General features: G+C 45.1%; 1 protein-coding gene across 3 annotated transcripts in view; it reads right to left on the reverse strand.

The window, feature by feature from the left end:
- LOC145338628 (voltage-dependent L-type calcium channel subunit alpha-1S-like) overlaps positions 1-19,486 on the reverse strand; it is a 421,023-nt gene that overhangs the window by 336,105 nt on the left and 65,432 nt on the right. For all 3 annotated transcript variants that reach the window (XM_080183005.1, XM_080183003.1, XM_080183004.1), the window contains exons 7-8: positions 4,569-4,720; positions 2,636-2,720 (exon numbers count right to left, since the gene is read on the reverse strand). In XM_080183005.1, the coding sequence (XP_080039131.1) occupies positions 2,636-2,720; positions 4,569-4,720 (237 nt within the window). The remainder of the gene's footprint in view (positions 1-2,635; positions 2,721-4,568; positions 4,721-19,486) is intronic.

Raw genomic sequence — 19,486 nt, forward strand, 5'->3', positions numbered from 1 at the left:
TCAGGACCTTTTCCATTTACTTACTGACCACCGAAGTAAGACTGACCGGCCTATAATTAGTAGGGTCATTCCCATTTCCTTTCTTGAAGAGGCAAACAACATTCGCCACTCTCTCTCCAGTCCTCTCGCACAATCCCCGTGGACAGTGAGGATCCCAAGATCAAAGCCAAAGGCTCTGCGATCTCCTCCCTTGTCTCCCAAAGAATCCTAGGATATATCCCATCTGGCCCAGGGGACTTGTCGACCCTCAGGTTTTTCAAAATCTTCCCTCAGAACACCTACCTCCTCCAGCCTATCAGCCTGTATCACACTCTCATCCTCAAAAACATGGCCCTTGGTGAACACTGAAGAAAAGTATTCATCGCCTCTCCTATCTCTTCTGGCTCCATGGACAAGTTCTCACTACTATCCTTGACCAGCCCTACCCTCATCCTGGTCATTCTTTTATTTCTCACATAAGTGTAAAAAGCCTTGGGATTTTCCTCGAACCGACCCGCCAAGAACATCTCATCCCCCTTCCTAGCTCTCCTAGGCCTTTTCGTAGCTCATTCCTATAACCCTCAAGCAACCCAACTGAACTTTGTTTTCTCATCCTTACATACACTTCCTTTTTCCTCTTGACAAGACATTCAATCTCTTTTGTGAACCATGGTTCTCTCACTCGGCCATTTCCTCCCTGCCTGACAGGGACATACCTATCAAGGACACGTAGTAGTTGTTCCTTGAACAAGCTCCACTTTTCATTTGTCCCTTTCCCTGACAGTTTCAGTTTCCATCTTATGCTCCCTAATTCTTGACTAATCGCATTATAATTACCCCTCCCCCAATTATAAACCTTGCCCTGCTAGATGGCTCTATCCCTCTCCATTGCAATAATGAAAGACACTGAATTGTGGTCACTATCTCCAAAGTGCTCACCCACAAACAAATCTAACATTTGGCCTGGTTTGTTACCTGGTAGCAAGTCCAATGTGGCCCCACCTCTTGTCAGCCTATCCACACATTGTGTCAGGAAACCCTCCTGCACACACTGTACAAAAACTGCCCCATCTGACCTATAAAGGTTCCAATCAATATTTGGAAAGTTAAAGTCACCCATGACAACTAACCTGTAACCTCCATACCTATCCATAATCTGATTTGCAATTTCTTCCTCCACATCTCTATCACTATTTGGGGGCCTATAAAAAACTCCTAACAACGTGACTACTCCTTTCCTATTTCTAACTTCTGTCCATATTACCTCAGTAGGCAGATCCCCCTTGAACTGCCTTCCTGCAGCCGTTAAACTATCCTTGATTAACAATGCTAATCCTCCACCTCTTTTACCACCTTCCCTACTGTTATTGAAACATCTACACTCCAAAACTTCCAACAACCATTCCTGTCCCTATTCTAACCATGTCTCCGCAATGACCACAACATCGTAGTCCCATCTGTTCACCCTATCTATGCCCTTCATAATTTTATGAACTTCTGTAAGGTTGCCCCTCAACTTCTGTCTTTCAGGGGAGAACAACCCTAGTTTACTCAATCTCCCCTCATAGCTAAGACCATACCAGGCAACATCCTGGTAAACCTTTTCTGCATTCTCTCCAAAGCCTCCACATCCTTCTGGTAGTGTGGCGACCAGAACGGGACACAGTATTCCAAATGTGGCCTAACCAACGTTCTATATAACTGCAACATTATATGCCAACTTTTATACTCTATGCCCCGTTCAATAAAGATAAGCATGCCATATGCCTTCTTCACTACCTTTTCCACCTGTGTTGCCACCTTTAAGGATCTGTGGACTTACACACCTCTGTGTGTCTATACTGATAGTTCTGCCATTTATTGTATAATTCCCCCTGCATTAGATCTACCAAAATGCATCACTTCACATTTATCTGGATTTCCTTTTTGGACGTGTCCCACTGTTCTGTCACAGGTTTGCCTACACGTGTCTGCTCCCAGTACGCTCTGGCCAATCAAATCTAATCTTATTAAAATCAGCCTTTCCCCCATTTTGGGACTTTGATTTCAGGCCCATCCTTGTCCTTTTCCAAAACAATCTTGAATCTAACAGAGTTATGATTATTATCTGCAGAATGCTCCCTAGTGATACTTCAACCATTTGCCCGACTTTGCTGCCTAAAGCTAAGTCCAGGACCGTCCCCTCTCTTGTAGGACTTGCTATGTACTGGCTTCAAAGGTTCTCCTGGATGCATTTTAAACATTCTACTTCCTCTAAACCTTTCACATTTTGACGACCCCAGTTAATGTTGGGAAGGTTCTTCTATTTCTTTCTGCTAGGAGGCATACAGAATATGTCTGCATGCATTGCATTGATGACAGTCCGGTGCTGTCTTAATGACAGACTGAGGTATGAGCTTCGACAGAACCACGGCTGATAGGTATTTTGGAATTTAATTCCTCAACTTGCTTTGGTGGGATTTGAACACATGACCTTCAGGTTCCAAATCTAAATCCATGAACAATACTGATCAAAAGGACAGAAAAAAAAACTCATTCCGTCATTGTATCAGCCCTTCTCCACCTCCCTCAACTCCACAAAACCAAGATGACCAGTTGATGCTGATCCTTCACACAGTAATAAGTAAGGGACTGTGATTGGTCAATGCTGACTTACTTGATGCGTGAAAGTAAACTCATTCCCTCCATTTCAAGCAGTTCCTGAGAGGCCATGGAGCCACTTTCATCTGATGTTAATATCCCTGCAGAGAGGAAGACACAATCACAATATTCACACACTTTCAAGTTCCAGCTTTCCCTTCTCAGGTGGGCATATAAGTTCCTAATAAAAGAAGCCTTGCATTTATATAGTGGCTTTCATAATCGCAGGTCATCTCAAAGCCAATTAAGTACTTCAGGAGCGTAGTGTGATGATACTATGCCTTTAAGAAATATACTTGTCTCATGATTCTTGTAAGCAGTACATTTAAAACTCAGATCTGTTTTGCAGGGTGCAGATTTGTAAAGGAATACCTTTAAGTTAGTAGCTGGGAGCACAGGATAAGTATTCATTTTAAACACAAGTGTTTGTTTAACCAGAGCTAATGCAATTGTGTTTATTTGGATTCCCCCTGGCGTTTCAGAGTCGAGTTTTGATTAGCTTGGTAAACAGAATCATGTGACTAATAGGAGGAGCTAATCTTGCAGGAAAGAAAAGTTTTCAGTTTCATTTTAAAATGCAAAAAGTTGCTGCCTGGACTGTCAGAAGAAAGCAGTGTGTCTCTCTCTCTCTCCCTCCCCGAAAAGGCCTGAGACCTTCAGGGCTGGCAACCTAAGTTACAGCAACTGTGCCTGTGTTTTGCTAACTAATTTTAAAAAGTGGTTTCAGCCTATGAGTGAAATATTGCTTTATTGGAACATATAGTGATAGGTTAGTAGTTAGTATCTTGTCATGTTGAAGTATTATTCAATTGTTAAAGGTTAAGCTAATACGTTTGTTATAATTAGATTGTGTTTTTAAATGATAAAAAGCTTCCTTGTGAGTCAATAGAATTACATCTGGATTGAAACATCTTTCTTTACACCAATGGAATATAGAATCAAATCTCTACAGTGCAGAAGGCCATTTGGCTCATTGAGTCTGCACCAACTCTCCGACAGAGCATTTTATCGAGGTCCAACCCCCTGCCCTATCCTCATAATCCCAGATATTTACCCCACAAACCCCCTAATTTACACATCTTAGGACACTAAGAGGCAATTTAGTATGGCTAATCCACCTATCCTGTACATCTTTGAACTATGGGAGGAAACCGGAGCACTGATAGGAAACCCACGCAGACACATGGAGAATGTGCAAACTCACCCAAGGCTGGAATCGAACCCGGGTCCCTGGCGCTGTGAGGCAGCAGTGCTAACCACTGTGCTGCCAAATAGAAATAATGCCAAAATAATTGGGACCTAGTCTGACTTCATAATATACCTTGAGTTTCCGACTGGTATTCTAACAGTAGTCCCAGTTGGAATGTCGGAAACATTGCACAGCAAGATCTTACAAACGACAATGATAGTGAGCAGAGCAAGTAATCTGTTTTGGTGTTGTTGATCAAGAGATAAATATTGGCGCGGACACCAGAGAAAAGTTCCCTACTCTTCCTGAAAATTACCATAGGTTCACTACAACTGAGAGGAGATGGGGGCTTCGATTTAACATCTCACGCAAAGAACAGCACCAACATTGCAGCATTCCATTATACTTCACTGGGTTTTCTGCTCACTCTCTGAAGTGGGACCTGAATCCATGACCTGTGACTCAGAGATAGGAGTGCTCTTTGAAGACATGTAGGAAGGAAATAGGATTAAAAGCTGATGATTTTGTTTGGTGTAACAAGATGTTCTCAGACAGAAACCTTAGGCACAAACCTTTAGAGATTGGCATGTAATGAAGCACCTACAGGCGAAACAATAAGATTTCTGGCAAGTTGGGCAACTTAAGGGATAGATCACAGCTGTGGGGCACCAAATTTCCTGAATAACTTGCAGCGTTGGGTTGGAAATGTCTCAGGCTTAGACGACTGTCTGTGACCCTAAGGACTCACTCAGCTCCTTACCTTCTCCATGTTTGATGTGATCCAGGTCAATATCCTCAGCATGTGTGATCCAGTGAAGGTAACCTTTCAGATCTTCATCCAACTGCTGCTTCTCCCTGAACTTCTGGAAATCTCCCCGTGACTTGGCCTTCTCTCTCTCTCTGGAGAACTCCCTGAATTACACACAGAAGGTTACAGGTCATTCCTCCAGAAAGAACACATGTTCCTTTCTACGCATTCTTCAATAAGCTTTGACTCAGAGTCAGAAATACATTGGTCCGAGTTGCACTCCAGAGAATTAGCCCATTAACTAGGCTGACATTCCCAGTGCAGTGTAGTGCTACACTGTCAAAAATTCCATATTTTGGGTGATATATTTGACTGAAGGGTCAATTACATAAAAGTAGCAAGTGCGCTCTAAAACCAACTGTACAAAAAGTATCAGCTATTACTTGCAGATTTCACCATTTAATTCCCCTCCATTCACAAACCCCAGTATTTAACTGAAATTGCCTCCTGACTCTCCACCCTGCCAACTCACTGCAATTGTGCAATTGCACTGATATACAACAGTCTCTGAACAGAGATTAAACTTTTCTAGGCTGACAAATTTTCCATGGAATGTTGAAATGAAATAAGCTCAAAGGAGGAACTGAGAGTCCCAATCAATCACAAGATTGGCAATAGAAAGACATCAACAGCCAAAAGAACAGAAGTCAACCCTTAAGCCTGTTTGGACTTTCTATTGGAGCATTTCTGACCTACAGCCGAACTCCACACCAATCCAGTTTTAAATGTAACAATTATCCCAGCTTCAATTGTCATTTGTATAATCAAGCTCTAAACCTCTACTGTGGTACAAGGGTCTGGCACATCCAGGGTTAATAGAACCACTGAAATGATACAGGACAGAAAGGGACCATTTGTCCCACCTTCTCCACGCATATCCAAGTGCTCTTTCTAATCTCATCTTCCTATTCATGGCCCATAGCACTGCAGCTTAAGGTGCAGAACCAGATACTTATTAAAAGACTTTAAGGTCCCAGCCCCACCACCAACTCAAGTCTGAGAGAGGGATATTGTTTGAATGGGAACTAATAGAGATACATTAGATACATTAAAAATTGTATCTTGTCATTTTTAAGTACTGTTCAAATGTTAAATGTTAAGCAAATACATTTTTTACAGTTAAACAGTGTTGTTAAATAACATTTGTTTTGATAAAAGCTTTCCAGTTTGTCAGTAGAATTGTGCCTGGAGTCAAACATCATATCCTCGCATGAATGCCAAGATAGCAAATAGTTGGGGTCTGTTCTAACTTCATAACTCACCTTGGGATTTCAGATCTTGTATCCTAACACTCAGTCACCAAACTTTAGGTGTTGATGTGATCGGCGCTAAGTGTTGATGTGATCGGCGCAACTCGTGGGCCGAAGGGCCTGTTTGTGCTGTAGTGTTCTATGTTCTATGTTCTATGTAACTCCAACTTACATACTCTACTACAGCCCAGAGTAGCAGCACTCCAATGCAAACAAAGGGTAAGGAAAGGATGAGGAAAGCAGTAGTGATAGGGGACTCTACAGTGAGGGGGTTGGACAGGCGATTTTGTGGAGGCAGTTGAGAAACTCGAATTGTAGTTTGCTTCCAGGTGCTGGGATCCGGGATGTTTCTGATCGTGTCCAAGATATCCTGAAGTGGGAGGGAGAGGAGCCAGAGGTCGTGGTACATACTGGTACGCTGACATAGGTAGGAAAAGGGAAGGGGTCATGAAAAGAGAATATAGGGAGTTAGGTAGAGAGGTGAGAAGAAGGACTGCAAAGGTAGTAATCGCGGGATAGCTGCCTGTGCCATGCGACAGCGGGAGTAGGAATGGAACGAGGTGGAGGATAAATGCGTGGCTGAGGGATTGGAGCAGGGGGCAGGGATTCAGGTTTCTAGATCATCGGGACTTCTTTAGGGGCAGGTGTGACCTGTACAAAAAGGACGGGTTGCACTTCAATCCCAGAGGAACCAATATCCTGGCAGGGAGGTTTGCTAAGGCTACTGGGAAGAGTTTAAACTAGAATGGTTGGGGGGTGGGAATCAAAGTGAAGTGACTGGGAGAGAGGAGGTTAGCTCACAAACAGAGAGAGCTTGTTGACAGGGTGAGAGGGAGGATAATGGTGATGGAGAAGGGGAGCGCTCAGACCAAAGGTTTCAGATGTGTCTATTTTAACACAGGGAGTGTTGTGAACGAAATGGATGAGCTTAGAGCATGGATCGCTAATTGGAAATGTGATGTGGTGGCCATTACAGAGACTTGGGTGACTCAAGGACGGGAGCGGATACTTCAAGTGCCGGGTTTCAAATGTTTCAGAAGGGACAGGGAGAGAGGCAAAGGAGGTGGGGGAGTGGCACTGTTGATCAGAGATAGTGTCACGGCTGTAGAAAAGATTGGACGCCATGGAGGGATTGTCTACGGAGGCTCTGTGGGTGGAAGTTTGGAACAGGAAGAGGTCATTAACTTTACTGGGTGTTTTCTATAGGCTGCCCAATAGTAACAGGGATGTTGAGGAGCAGATTGGGAAACAGATCCTGGAAAGATGTAATAATAACAGAGTTGTCGTGATGGGAGACTTTAATTTCCCAAATATCGATTGGAAGCACCCTAGGGTAAGGGGTTTGGATGGGGAGGAGTTTGTTAGGTGTGTTCAGGAGGGTTTCCTGATGCAGTATGTGGATAAGCCTACAAGAGGAGGGACTGTACTTGCTTTGGTATTGGGTAATGAACCTGGACAGGTGTCAGATCTCTCAGTGGGACAGCATTTTGGGGATAGTGATCATAACTCTATCTCCTTTACATTGGCATTGGAGAGAGATAGGATCAGACAAGCTAGGAAAGTGTTTATTTGGAGTAAGGGGAATTAAGGGGAACTATGAGGTTATCAGGCAGGAAATTTGAGGCATAAATTGGAAAGAGGTTTTCTCAGGGAAATTTACAAAATAAATGTGACAAATTTTCAAGGAATATTTGTCTGGAGTTTTGCACAGCAACATTCCAATGAGACAGGGAAGTTATGGTAGGTTATAGGAACCGTGGTGCATAAAAGCTGTAATGAATTTAGTTAAGAAGAAAAGCTTACAAAAGGTTCAGGGAGCTAGGTAATGTTAGAGATCTGGAAGAGTATATGGCTAGTAGGAAGGAATTTAAGAAGGAAATTAGGAGAGCCAGAAGGGGACATGAGAAGGCCTTGGCAGGCAAGATTAAGGAAAACCCCAAGGCATTCTACAAGTATGTGAAGAGCAAGAGGATAAGACGCGAAGGAATAGGACCTATCAAGTGTGACGGTGGGAAAGTTTGTATAGAACCAGTAGAAATAGCAGAGGTACTCAACGAATACTTTACTTCAGTATTCACAGTGGAAAAGGATCTTGGTAGTTGTAGTGCAGACTTGCAGCGGGCTGAAAAGCTTGAGCAGATAGACATTAAGAAAGGGGATGTGTTGGAGCTTTCAAAAAGCAACAAGTTAGATAAGTCGCCAGGACTGGATGGGTTGTACCCCAGGCTACTGTGGGAGGTGAGAGAAGAGATTGCTAAGCCTCTGGCGTCTTTGCGTCATCAATGGAGACAGGAGAGGTTCCAGAGGATTGAAGGATTGCGGATGTGGTTCCTTTATTCAAGAAAGGGAGAAGAGATAGCCCAGGAAATTATAGACCAGTGAGTCTAACCTCAGTGGTTGGTAAGTTGATGGAGAAGATCCTGAGAGGCAGGATTTATGAACATTTGGAGAGGTATAGTATGATCAAGAATAGTCAGCAAGGCTTTGTCAAAGGCAGATCATGCCTTACGAGCCTGACTGAATATTTTGAGAATGTATCTAAACACATTGATGAAGGAAGAGCAGTAGATGTAGTTTATATGGACTTCAGCAAGGTGTTTGATAAGGTGCCCCATGCAAGGCTTATTGAGAAAGTAAGGGGGCATGGGATCCAAGTGGACACTGCTTTGTGGATTCAGAACTGGCTTGCCCAGAGAAGGCAAAGAGTGGTTGTAGCTGGGTCTTTTTCTGCATGGAGGTCGGTCACCAATGGAGTGCCCTAGGGATCTGTTCTGGGACCCTTGCTCTTTCTGATTTTTATAAATGACCAGGATGAGGAAGTGGAGGGGTGGGTTGGAAGTTCGCCAATGACACAAAGGTTAGAGGTGTTGTGAATTGTGTGGAGGGATGTCAGAAGTTGCAACGAGACATTGATAGGATGCAAGACTGCGCGGAGAAGTGGCAGATGGACTTCAACCCAGATAAGTGTGTGGTGATTCATTTTGGCAGGTCAAATAGGATGACAGAATATAATACTAAGAGTAACACTCTTGGCAGTGTGAAAGATCAGAAGAATCTTGGGATCCGGGTTCATAGGATGCTCAAAGCAGCTTCACAGGTGGAGGCTGTGGTTAAGAAGGCGTATCGTGTACTGGCATTCATCAATCAAGGAATTGAGTTTAGGAGTCGGGAGATAATGCTGCAGCTGTATAAGACCCTGATCAAACCCCACTTGGACACTGTGCTCAGTGCTGGTTGCCTCATTACAGAAAGGATGTGGAAGCCATAGAAAGGTTGCAGAGGAGATTTACAAGAATGTTGCCTGGATTGGGTGGCATGCCTTATGAAGATAGGTTGAGAGAGCTTGGTCTTTTCTCCTTGGAGAGACGAAGGATGAGGGGTGGCCTGGTAAAGGTGTATAAGATGTTGAGAGATATTGATGGAATGAATTCTCAGAGGCTTTTTCCCAGGGCTGAAATGGTTGCCACAAGAGGTCACAGGTTTAGGGTGCTGGGGAGTAGGTACAGAGGAGATGTCAGGGATAAGTTTTTCACTCAGAGGGTGGTGGGTGAGTGGAATCGGCTGCCGGCAGTGATGGTGGAGGCTGATTCGATAGGGTCTTTTAAGAGATTTCTGGATAAGTACATGGAACTTAGTAAGATTGAGGGTTGTAGGTAAGCCTAGTAGGTAGGGACTCATTCGGTGCAACTTGGGGGCCAAAGGGCCTGTTTGTGCTGTAGTTTTTCTATGTTTCTAAAGTAAGCACTGTAAGATGACCAGAATTTACACTGTCTGAATCTAGCTTCTGAAAGCCTGAGGTCTCAATCTGCTTTCAGAAACGACCTTGATCCCAGTACCTAACAAAAACTAAGCAGTGTGCCTTAATGACTGTCAGCCGGTGGCTCTGACATCCATCATTATGAAGTGCTTTGAAAGGCTAGTCATGGCACTAATCAATTCCAGCTTCCCGGACTACCCGGATCCACTACAAGTTGCCTACCGCTGCAACAGACGCCATCTCTCTGGCCTGCACTCAACCCTAGATAACAAAGACACCTGTGTCAGACTCCTATTTATTAACTACAGCTCAGCTTTCAACACCATTATTCCCACGAAACTCATATCCAAACTCCATGGCCTGGGCTTCAGCTCTTTCATCTGTGACTGGATCCTGAACTTCCTAACTCACAGCCCACAATCAGTAAGGACAGGCAACAAACCTCCTCCATGATCATCCTCAAAATTGGTGCCCCACAAGGATGTACTCTCAGCTCCCTGCCCTACACCTCCTTATACACCTATGACTATGTGGCCAAATTCCCCTCCATTTCGATTTTCAACTTTGCTGATGACACCACCGTAGTGGGTCAGATCTCAAACAATGACGAGACGGAGTACAAGAAGAAGATACAGAATCTGGCAAAGTGGTGCGGCAACAATAATCTCTCCCACAATGTCAGCAAAATGAAGGAGATTGTCGTTGACTTCAGGAAGCGTAAATTGTCTACATCAATGGTGATAAAGAAGAAAGGGACAAGAGCTTCAAGTTTTTAGGTGTCCAGACCACCAACAATCTGTCCTCGTCACTTTATGCTGACTCAATAGTTAAGAAAGCCCAACAACACCACTACTTTCTCAGAAGACAAAGAAAATTTGGCATGTCAGCTGCGACTCTCACCAACTTTCACATGCACCATAGAAAGCATTCTTTCTGGTTGTATCACAGCTTGTTATGGCTGCTGCTCAGCCCAAGATTGTAAGAAATTACAAAAGGTTGTGAATGTAGCCCAATCCATCAAGCAAACCAGCCTCCCATCCATTCATTCTGTCTACACTTCCTGCTGCTTCAGCAAAGCAGCCATGACCCCAGACATTCTCTCTTCCACCTTCTTCCGTCAGGAAAAAGATACAAAAGTCTGAGGTCACATTGTTGTTCATCCATCATGATCAATGAGGACGTTGACACCCTTAGTCATTTTGAGGCTGGATTCGGTGTGTCCAAACATGAATGATCAGGCCAATTTGGGCACGGAATATCCTGGCACATATTGGATAGGCTTGTATAGGAACTGTAGTTGTTGTGCTGGTGGCTCTGGACTTGTGCAGCTCACGCTTAAGTTGTGCTTCAGCAATGCACCTTGCTTCGTAAGCTTGGCAGCCTTTGTGGATGAGGCAGCGGCAGGTAGGGCGGTTTTATGCTAGCGTTTCCCAGGTGGTCATGTCTATGTCTAGCAATTTCAGGGAGGTCTTGAGTGTGTCTTTATAATGTTTCTTTTGCCCTCCATGCGAGCATCTTCCAGCAGAGAGCTCCCCAAAAAGGAGCTGCTTGGGTATGCACTCGTCTGGCACATGGATGACATGACCTGCCCACCGGGTCTGTGCTCTCATCAGCAGTGCGTGGACTGATGGTAGACTTGCTCTAGAGACAACTTCAGTGTCTGGTGCTTTGTCTTGCCATCTGATGTGTAATATTCTGTGAAGACAAGTCAAGTGGAAATGATCGAGCTGTCTTGCATGCCTTCGATACACAGTCCACGTTTCACAGGCATACAGGAGGGTAGTGAGTACCACGGCGCTGTAGACCTTCACTTTTGTTGCTGGGCTGATTCGTTGGCGTTCCCATACAGTGGAGCCCTGTCTATCAAAAGCAGAACTTGCCTTTGCTATTCTGCAGTTAACTTCTGTATCAATAGTCACTGCTTGGGAGAGGGTGCTGCCAAGATAAGTGAACTGGTCCACTGCCTGTAGTTTCTGCCTTTTGATTGTGCTCATGGGTTCTGTGTACGGTGCATGTGGAGCAGGCTGGTGCATGACTTCAGTCTTTTTAATGTTGATGGTGAGTCCAAAGTTGTCACAAGCTGTGGAAAATTTGTCCATACTGTCTTGCATCTCTGGCTCTGAGCCAGTATACAGGGTGCAGTCATCGGCAAAGAGGAAGTCTCTCAGAACAGTCTGCTTCACTTTGTTAATAGCTTGAAGTCTCCTCAGGTTGAAGAGCTTCCCATTCACTCTGTACTTGAGGCTGATTCTAGCAGCCCTGTCCTGGAAGGCATCATTCAGCATGGCAGTAAACATCATGCTGAACAGTGTGGATGCGAGCCCACAGCCATGTTTGACACCACTGGTGACAGGGAATGCCTCAGAGGATTCTCTGCCATCCAGTACTCTGGCCATCATGGAACTGGGTTACCATCTGAATGAATTTGGGGGGGGCAGCCGAACTTTGACATGATCCTCCACAGGCCTTGTCAGCTCACAGTGTTGAAGGCTTTCATGAGGTCAACAAAGGTTGTGTAGAGCTCGCAATTCTGCTCCTGACATTTCTCCAGAAGTTGGCGCACAGCCAATATCATGTCAGTAGTCCCACGGTCTTTGCAGAAGCCACACTGTGACTCTGGAAGCAGGCCCAGCTCCAGATGAGTGACCAGATGATTTAGCAGGGCTCTTGCGACGGTTTTTCCTGTGATGGAGAGCAGCAAGATTCCTCGGTGGTTGTTGCATACTTGCCGATTGCCCTTCCTCTTGTAGAGGTGTACGATGGAAGCATCTTTAAGTTCCTGAGGAATGGATCCTTGCTTCCAAAAGGACTGGAACAACTTGGTGAGCTTCTCGATAAGTGCAGGACCAGCAGCTTTATAGATCTCTGTGGGTATGGCATCTGCCCCTGGGCTTTGCCATTGGATAGCTGGCTGACAGCTTTCGTGACTTCAGTGGGTCATCCATGGTGTTGTTGATATCGACCTGGGGAATTGCCTCATTGTTAATAGATGACAGTCAGTTGAGGACAGCTTCAAAGTGTTCAGACCATCTCTGCAGGATCTGAGCCCTCTCTGTAATGAGAGTTGTACCATCTGTACTCAGGAGGGGAGACCCTGAGAGATTGAGGTCCGCAGAGAGTGTTGAGGGCTTCATAGAACCATTTCAAGTCGTCTCTGTCACCGTATCCTTTATCTTATCTGCCTGATGCTCAGCCGGGCATCCTGCATTTTACACAGTTTATTCTGGATTGTCCTGCGAGCATTAGTAGAAGTATTTTTCTTGGCAGCTAATGATGGGTCGTTCTGACAGGCCCGATGAAAACGGTGCTTTTCAACAAGTGGAGCCTGTATCTCCTCATCATTCTCATCAAACCAATCATGCTGCTTGTGGGTCGAGGGCCCAAGCATCTTCATGCAGATGAATGGACAGCATCCCTGAAGCATTTCCAGTTGTCCTCAACGTTGCCTGTGAGGTGCAGGTCAGCAAGCTTGATTTCTAAGACTTCAGCTAATGCTGAACCTATGCTGGGGTTCTTTAGCTTGGCCGCATTGATTCTTTTCATAACCTTGCTTCCTTGTGGTCACCTCTTGGGCCTGATGAGGAGCCTCATTTAGGAGACAATGAGCCTGTGATCTGTCCAGCAGTCAGCACCACACATGACCTTGGTCACTCTGACATCCTGCCTGTCTTTTCTCCTAACAGTGACATAGTTGATAAGACGCCAATGCTTACAGCGGGGGTGCTTCCAGGAGGTCTTGTTACGGGTAGGCAGACGGAAGGTTGTATTGGTGATGAAGAGGTTGTGTGCTGCACAGGTCTTCATTAAGAGTAGGCCGTTACTGTTACACTTGCCCACTCCATGCCTCCCAATGACTCCCTGCCAGATTGCAGAGTCACACCCTACTCCTGCATTGAAATCGCCAAGAAAAATCAGCTTGTTGGTACTGCTCACTGTTGATAGTAGGGCATCTAGTTCTTCATAGAACTTGTCTTTCACCTCATCCAGATTGTTCACTGTGGGGGCATAGGCGCTGATCAGGGTGGCTTGACTTCTGTTCTGTAGTAGAAGCTGTAATGTCATAAGCCGGTCATTCACACCCTTGGGTAGACTATCAAGTTTCTGAACAAGGTGACTCCTGATGGCAAATCCAATTCGAGCATCACGAGGCTCATCGCTGCCGCAACCGCTCCAGAAAAAAAGTGTATCCACCTCCAGTTTCAGTCAACTGACCTATGTTGGCAAGACGAGTTTCACTCAGGGCTGCAATGTCAATGTTGTATCTTGCAAGCTTTCTGGCAACTAAGGCTGTTCTCTTTGGTCTGTCTGCTGTAGGGTTGTCCAAAAGCGTGCGCACGTTCCAAGTGCCAATGGTGAGCAGTGTCACCTTGTGTTTTATTTTGTTTGTTCGACCACAAGATGGGATCTCTGCCAGCTGTGGTAAACTGGCCAGGGTGTAATGAAGCAAGTAATGTTTAGGGCACCTTTCCTTGCCCCTTCCTCATCTACAAAGGTGAGCAGTGCGTTCCTGAAGAGGACTGCTCAGTCGCCCAGGTAGTTGCCGAGTTTTACTGCTGCTTCGGTTAGCGGAAAACGACCATTAGACCTGAGCCGCCTGCGTGCAGGCCTGTGTCTATAGCTCCCAGCGTATCCGCACCTGCTGCTTCGTCGCTCACCCATCGCCACAGGACTTCAAAGATTGAACAGGACGATGATGATGATGGTGTTGAGACTCGCGCTTGATTTGGATTAAAGTGAGGGAGAGTTGTGCAGCTTCAACCTCACTCTCTCTTCCCAATTCCCATCTGGATCCAGTAGCAAGACAAGAGTCAAGATGGCTGGAGATGGGACTTGGTGCAGTGGATGACCAGGACATCTTCTGTATCTTGTCCTGCTCTTCGCGTTCCATGACGCTTGCAGAAACTGCCGTCTTGACCGTTGGACCTTCCATTGGTCTCGTCTGCTCAATCCACCAGAGTCTGTCTTCATATAGACATCTCCCTATCTCACCGAGGGTTGAGACCGTCAGCTACCCTCACCTGGTTTAGCTGGCTTGTCGAAGCCGTTGCCTGGGATGTGGCCGCTGTCGCATGCAAACAGCTACGGGAAGCCACAGGTGAGAGCTGAGTGCCAGATGGGGTACAAAGGGTGGACAAACCACCCTGAAAAGGACAAGACATGTTTCCCCCACCAGAGGTACTACCTCTCCCAGATATCTGTTACACCTCACCTGAGGTCATGTATCAACCGAGTCAAGAACAGCTTCTTCCCTGCTGCTATCAGACTTTTGAATGGACCTATCTTGCATTAAATTGATATTTCTCTACACCCTAGTTATGACTGTAATACTACATTCTGCATTTTCTCGTTTACTTCTCGATAAACAGTATGCTTTATTTGTACAGCGCACAAGAAACAATATTTTTCACTGTATGCTAATAATACATGTAACAATAATCAATCAAATGAAATCCAACAAGTCAATCATTTAGTTAACTGGTTGCAGCAGCAAGCACAGCCTATACGAACCCCGTTTTAAAGCTGGCTTAAAACATGCCTTCTTCCAACTCAGACAGCAACTTTTAGTTAATCCGTTCTGGGTGCAATACCGCCCACACAGTGATGTAAGAAAGCACATGACCCTTGTTTGAGAAAGTCACTTGTCTTGTGGATAAAGGTGAACTGGTGGATGTTTGTACTTAGATTTCTAGAAGGCACCACATCAAAGATCATTGCGTGAAAAAGCTCATGGTGTAGGGGGTAACATATTAGCATGGATAGATGATAGGCTAGTTGGCATAAATGAATCTCTTTTTCTGGTTGGCAGGATGTGATGAGTTGTGTCCTACAGGGATCAGTCAACTCTTTACAATTCATATCCATGTCTTGGGTAAACAGATAGATGGAATGGTTGTCAAATTTGCTGATGGCACAGATAAGTAGGAAAGTAAGTTATGAAGAGGACATAAGAAGGCTACAAAGGGACATGGACAGGTTAAGTGAGCGGGCAAAGATCTGGCAAATAGGGTAAAATGTGTGAAAATGTGAAATTGTTCATTTTGGCAGGAAGAATCATAGAGATGTATATTGTCATATTGCAGAGGTCTAAGAATGCAGAGGAATTTGGGCTTCTGCGAGCGTGGGTTGTAAAGGGCTAGTATACAGGTGCAGTAAGTATTTAGGAAAGTTGGTAGAGGTTATCATTGTGAAGGAAACTGAATGCAAAAGTATCCATGCACAAATTATACAGAGTTAAGGGGGAATGTGTATTAGGCTGAATGGGATATTAAAAGGTGTGGAGGGTGAGGGGGAGAATGGGATAGTACTGTGTGAGATATTTGTTTGGGTGGGAGCGGGGGAGGGTGGGGAAATGGCATAGTGGTATTGTCACTGGGCTAGTAATCCAGGGATTCAGGGTAATGCTCTGGGAACCCACTTTCAATTCTATCACAGATCGTGAAATTTGAATTCAATAAAAATCTGGAATTAAAAGTGACAAGCATAAAACCATTGTCCATTGTCATAAAAACCCATGTGACTCATGAATGTCCTTTAGGAAAAAAATCTGCCATCCTTACTGGGTCTGGCCGACATGTGATTCCAGAGCTACAGCAATGTGGTTGAATGTATTTAAAAAAAATGCTCTCCAAAGTAGCCTTGCAAGCCACTCACATCAAGGGCAATTAGGAATTGGCAATAAATGCTGGCCCAGCCAGCAATGTCCACATCGCATTGTGATGACAGTGGCGCAATTAATATGTGTGTATATGTATTACTTGTGTTTAAGACAGTCTTTAAAAATTGAACTTTATGCTGCAGGCAATGGAATGCAACACAGACGCTCAGAGAGCAGGATAAGTACTCATTTTAGGCTTGCAAGTGGTTATGTTGAGTTAATGGACTTAAGTTCCCCTGGAATTGCTGCGGGGCCGTCCGTCCCGACTGCTTGCCCCTCTACCGCGGCTATGTTCGCGGCCGGGTGTCCCTGGAGAGGGAGCACCCGGTGTCCGTGGGCGCAGTCGAGGCCTTCCATGCCCGTTGGGCACCGCAGGGGCTGAGGTGCCTTATAGACCCCGATAATCACATTTTGATTTGACTCGTCTTAAGTTTCCTTTGTACTTTTTGTTTCTGTTCGGGCCGTTCCCCCTCCTTTTGGGGATTCGCCCCCTTTTTCTTTGTCCGAATGTAATTTAAGTTTGTTCACTTGGTTTGATCCGAAAGAAACCACCCCCCCGCCCGCCCCGGAATTGCTGATTAGCGTGATTGACACGTCATGTGATGATGTAGTTAATGTGCAGTCCTGGATGTGCAGCAGAGAAAAAAAGCTTTTGTAGAAAGCAGTTTAGTTTGCAGCTAAAGCCTGAAGTTAGAAGATTTTCAGGCAAATGTGAGGTTATCCATTGCAAACGTGAGGTTATCCACTTTGGAAGAAATAGTAGTAGGATGGAATATTATTTAAATGGTGAAAAGTTGCAGCATGCTACTGTGCAGATGGACCTGGGGGTCCTTGTGCACGAATTGCAAAAACCCAGTCTGCAGGTGCGGCAGGTGATCAAGAAGACGAATGGAATGCTGGCCTTTATAGCGAGGGGGATAGAATATAAAAGCAGGGAGGTCTTGCTGCAACTGTACAAGGCACTGGTGAGGCCACAACTGGAGTATAGTGTGCAGTTTTGGTCCCTTTATTTGCGAAAGGATATATTGGCCTTGGAGGGAGCACAGAGAAGGTTCACCAGGCTGATACCAGAGATACCGGACTTGTTTAAGGTTTACTTAGATAGGCACATGAGTGACACAGGGATGGACGGTTATAGGCGACGGTTTTGAAAAGGGTCAGAGCCTCGGGACGATACTGGAAATGTAATACTACATGTTAATGTTTTGTCTCTTTTAATCCGCAGGTGTGTAGGTCCACCTTGTTGTCAAACGAGGGGCATGCACACGGTGGGTCACGCGTGGGCTGCTCTTGGATGTTTCGAGAGTGGCCTAGTACTTCGCATTGTGGTGTGTGCTTAAACCTGGACCAGCAGATGGGCACCACAACAGCTCAGTGACTATCACTGCTAGCTGTGCAGATACATGGATTTGGGCCGGTGTCTGTGGGAGTTTGCGCATTCTCCCTGTGGTTACGTGGGTTTCCTCTGAATGCTCTGGTTTCCTCCCACACCCCAAAGATGTGCTTTTAGGCTGATTGGTGTACCAAATTGGCCCTACACTATTCTCCCCTGAATCTGGTTACAGTAGGGGTACAATTAGCATACACACGAGGCAAGGTAGGTGTAGGAAAATGCTTTGTTAAGATGGCAGCATGGGCTCGTTGGGCCAAAGGGCCTGTTTCCCGTGCTGGGTTGTTCTTTGTTATGAGGGGGTTAGCTTATGAGGAGAGATTAAATAGACTGGGCCTGTACTTGTTGGAGTTTAGAAGGCTGGGGGGGGATCTTATAGTGACTTAGAAGATAATGAAGGGGCTAGATAGGGTCGAGGTAGAGAGATTCTTTCCACTTAGAAAGGAAACCAAAACTAGAGGGCACAGCCTCAAAATAAGGGAGGGAGAGGGGGGGCTGCAGTTTAGAACAGAGTTGAGGAGGAACTTCTTCACTCAGAGGGTGATGAATCTCTGGAATTCTCTGCCCATTGAAATGGTGGAGGCTACCTCGTTGAATATGTTTAAGTCACGGGTAGGTAGATTTCTGATAGATAAGGGAATTAAGGGCTATGGGGAGCAGGCGGGAAAGTGGAACTGATCCACTTCAGATCAGCCATGATCTTATTGAATGGCGGGGCAGGCTCGAAGGGCTAGATGGCCTACTTCTGCTCCTATTTCTTATGTTGTAGAAACTCTATCTTTGACAATTTCAAGACTATTAACAAATGTTAAAGCAAGTTGGCCTGGGTTTGCTAACTGTATTTATTAGTGAATTTGATTTATGCATGATTGGGGTGTATTTGGAACTGGAACAGAAATAACCTCACAGTTGTTTCCTCACTTTTTTCGATATTGTTCAACTGTCAATAGTTAAGCTGCTTCATTTGTTAAGAGCTATATTTAAACTGTATTCTTAAATTTTGCTTTGTTTTCAAGTATCCCTACTTTGTGGAATCATCCCTGGAAGGAAGGATCCTTTCCTTAATTTATGCCAAAATAGAAAAATTGTTGGAGTCTAAGTCTGGCATCCTAATGTAATTTGGGGTTCTGGTCTGGAACCCTAGCAGTGTGAATGAATAAATAAATTGAAAGGCTGCAAGAGATATGGGATTAGACTGTATGATTCTAAAGGGTGTGGGGACCTTAGGGGCAGAGTGGGATTCCACTGGGTGGGATGCATATTATTGAAATGGTGAGAGATTGCAGGGCTCTGAGATGCAGAGGGATCTGGGCGTCTTGGTGCATGGGTTGTAAAAGGCTAGTGAGCAGGTATAGCAAGTAATTAGGAAAGTTGATTGAATGATGTCATTGATTGCGAGGGAAATTGAATGCAAAAGTATCCATGCACAAATTATACCAAGTGAGGGAAATGTGGTATTAGGCTGAATGGAATATTAAAAGGTGTGGAGGGTGAGGGGGAGGGAATGGGATAGTGCTGGATGAGATATTTGTGGGTGGCAGGAGTGAGTGAGGAGTGACATTGAATTGGGTTGGATATTAAAGTGTGGGTATTGTCCCAGAGTGGGGATAAGAGTGAGCAGATTACTTAGGTGGGTAGAGACTAAGAGGAAGAGTGCGTTTAGACTTGGTGTGACATTGAAGTGGGGGGGGTTAGTAGGGGAGGAGTAGGTTTGCACTGGTTGAGATATTGATGTATGGAGAGTGGGATTATTTTGACTTGGAAATTAAAGGTTGTGGGGTGCGAAGGAAGTGGGATTAGAGTGGGAGGGATATTAAA

This window comes from Carcharhinus amblyrhynchos, unplaced genomic scaffold (assembly GCF_965287045.1).
Source record: "Carcharhinus amblyrhynchos unplaced genomic scaffold, sCarAmb.v2.hapA chromosome_113, whole genome shotgun sequence".
NCBI lineage: Eukaryota > Metazoa > Chordata > Chondrichthyes > Carcharhiniformes > Carcharhinidae > Carcharhinus > Carcharhinus amblyrhynchos.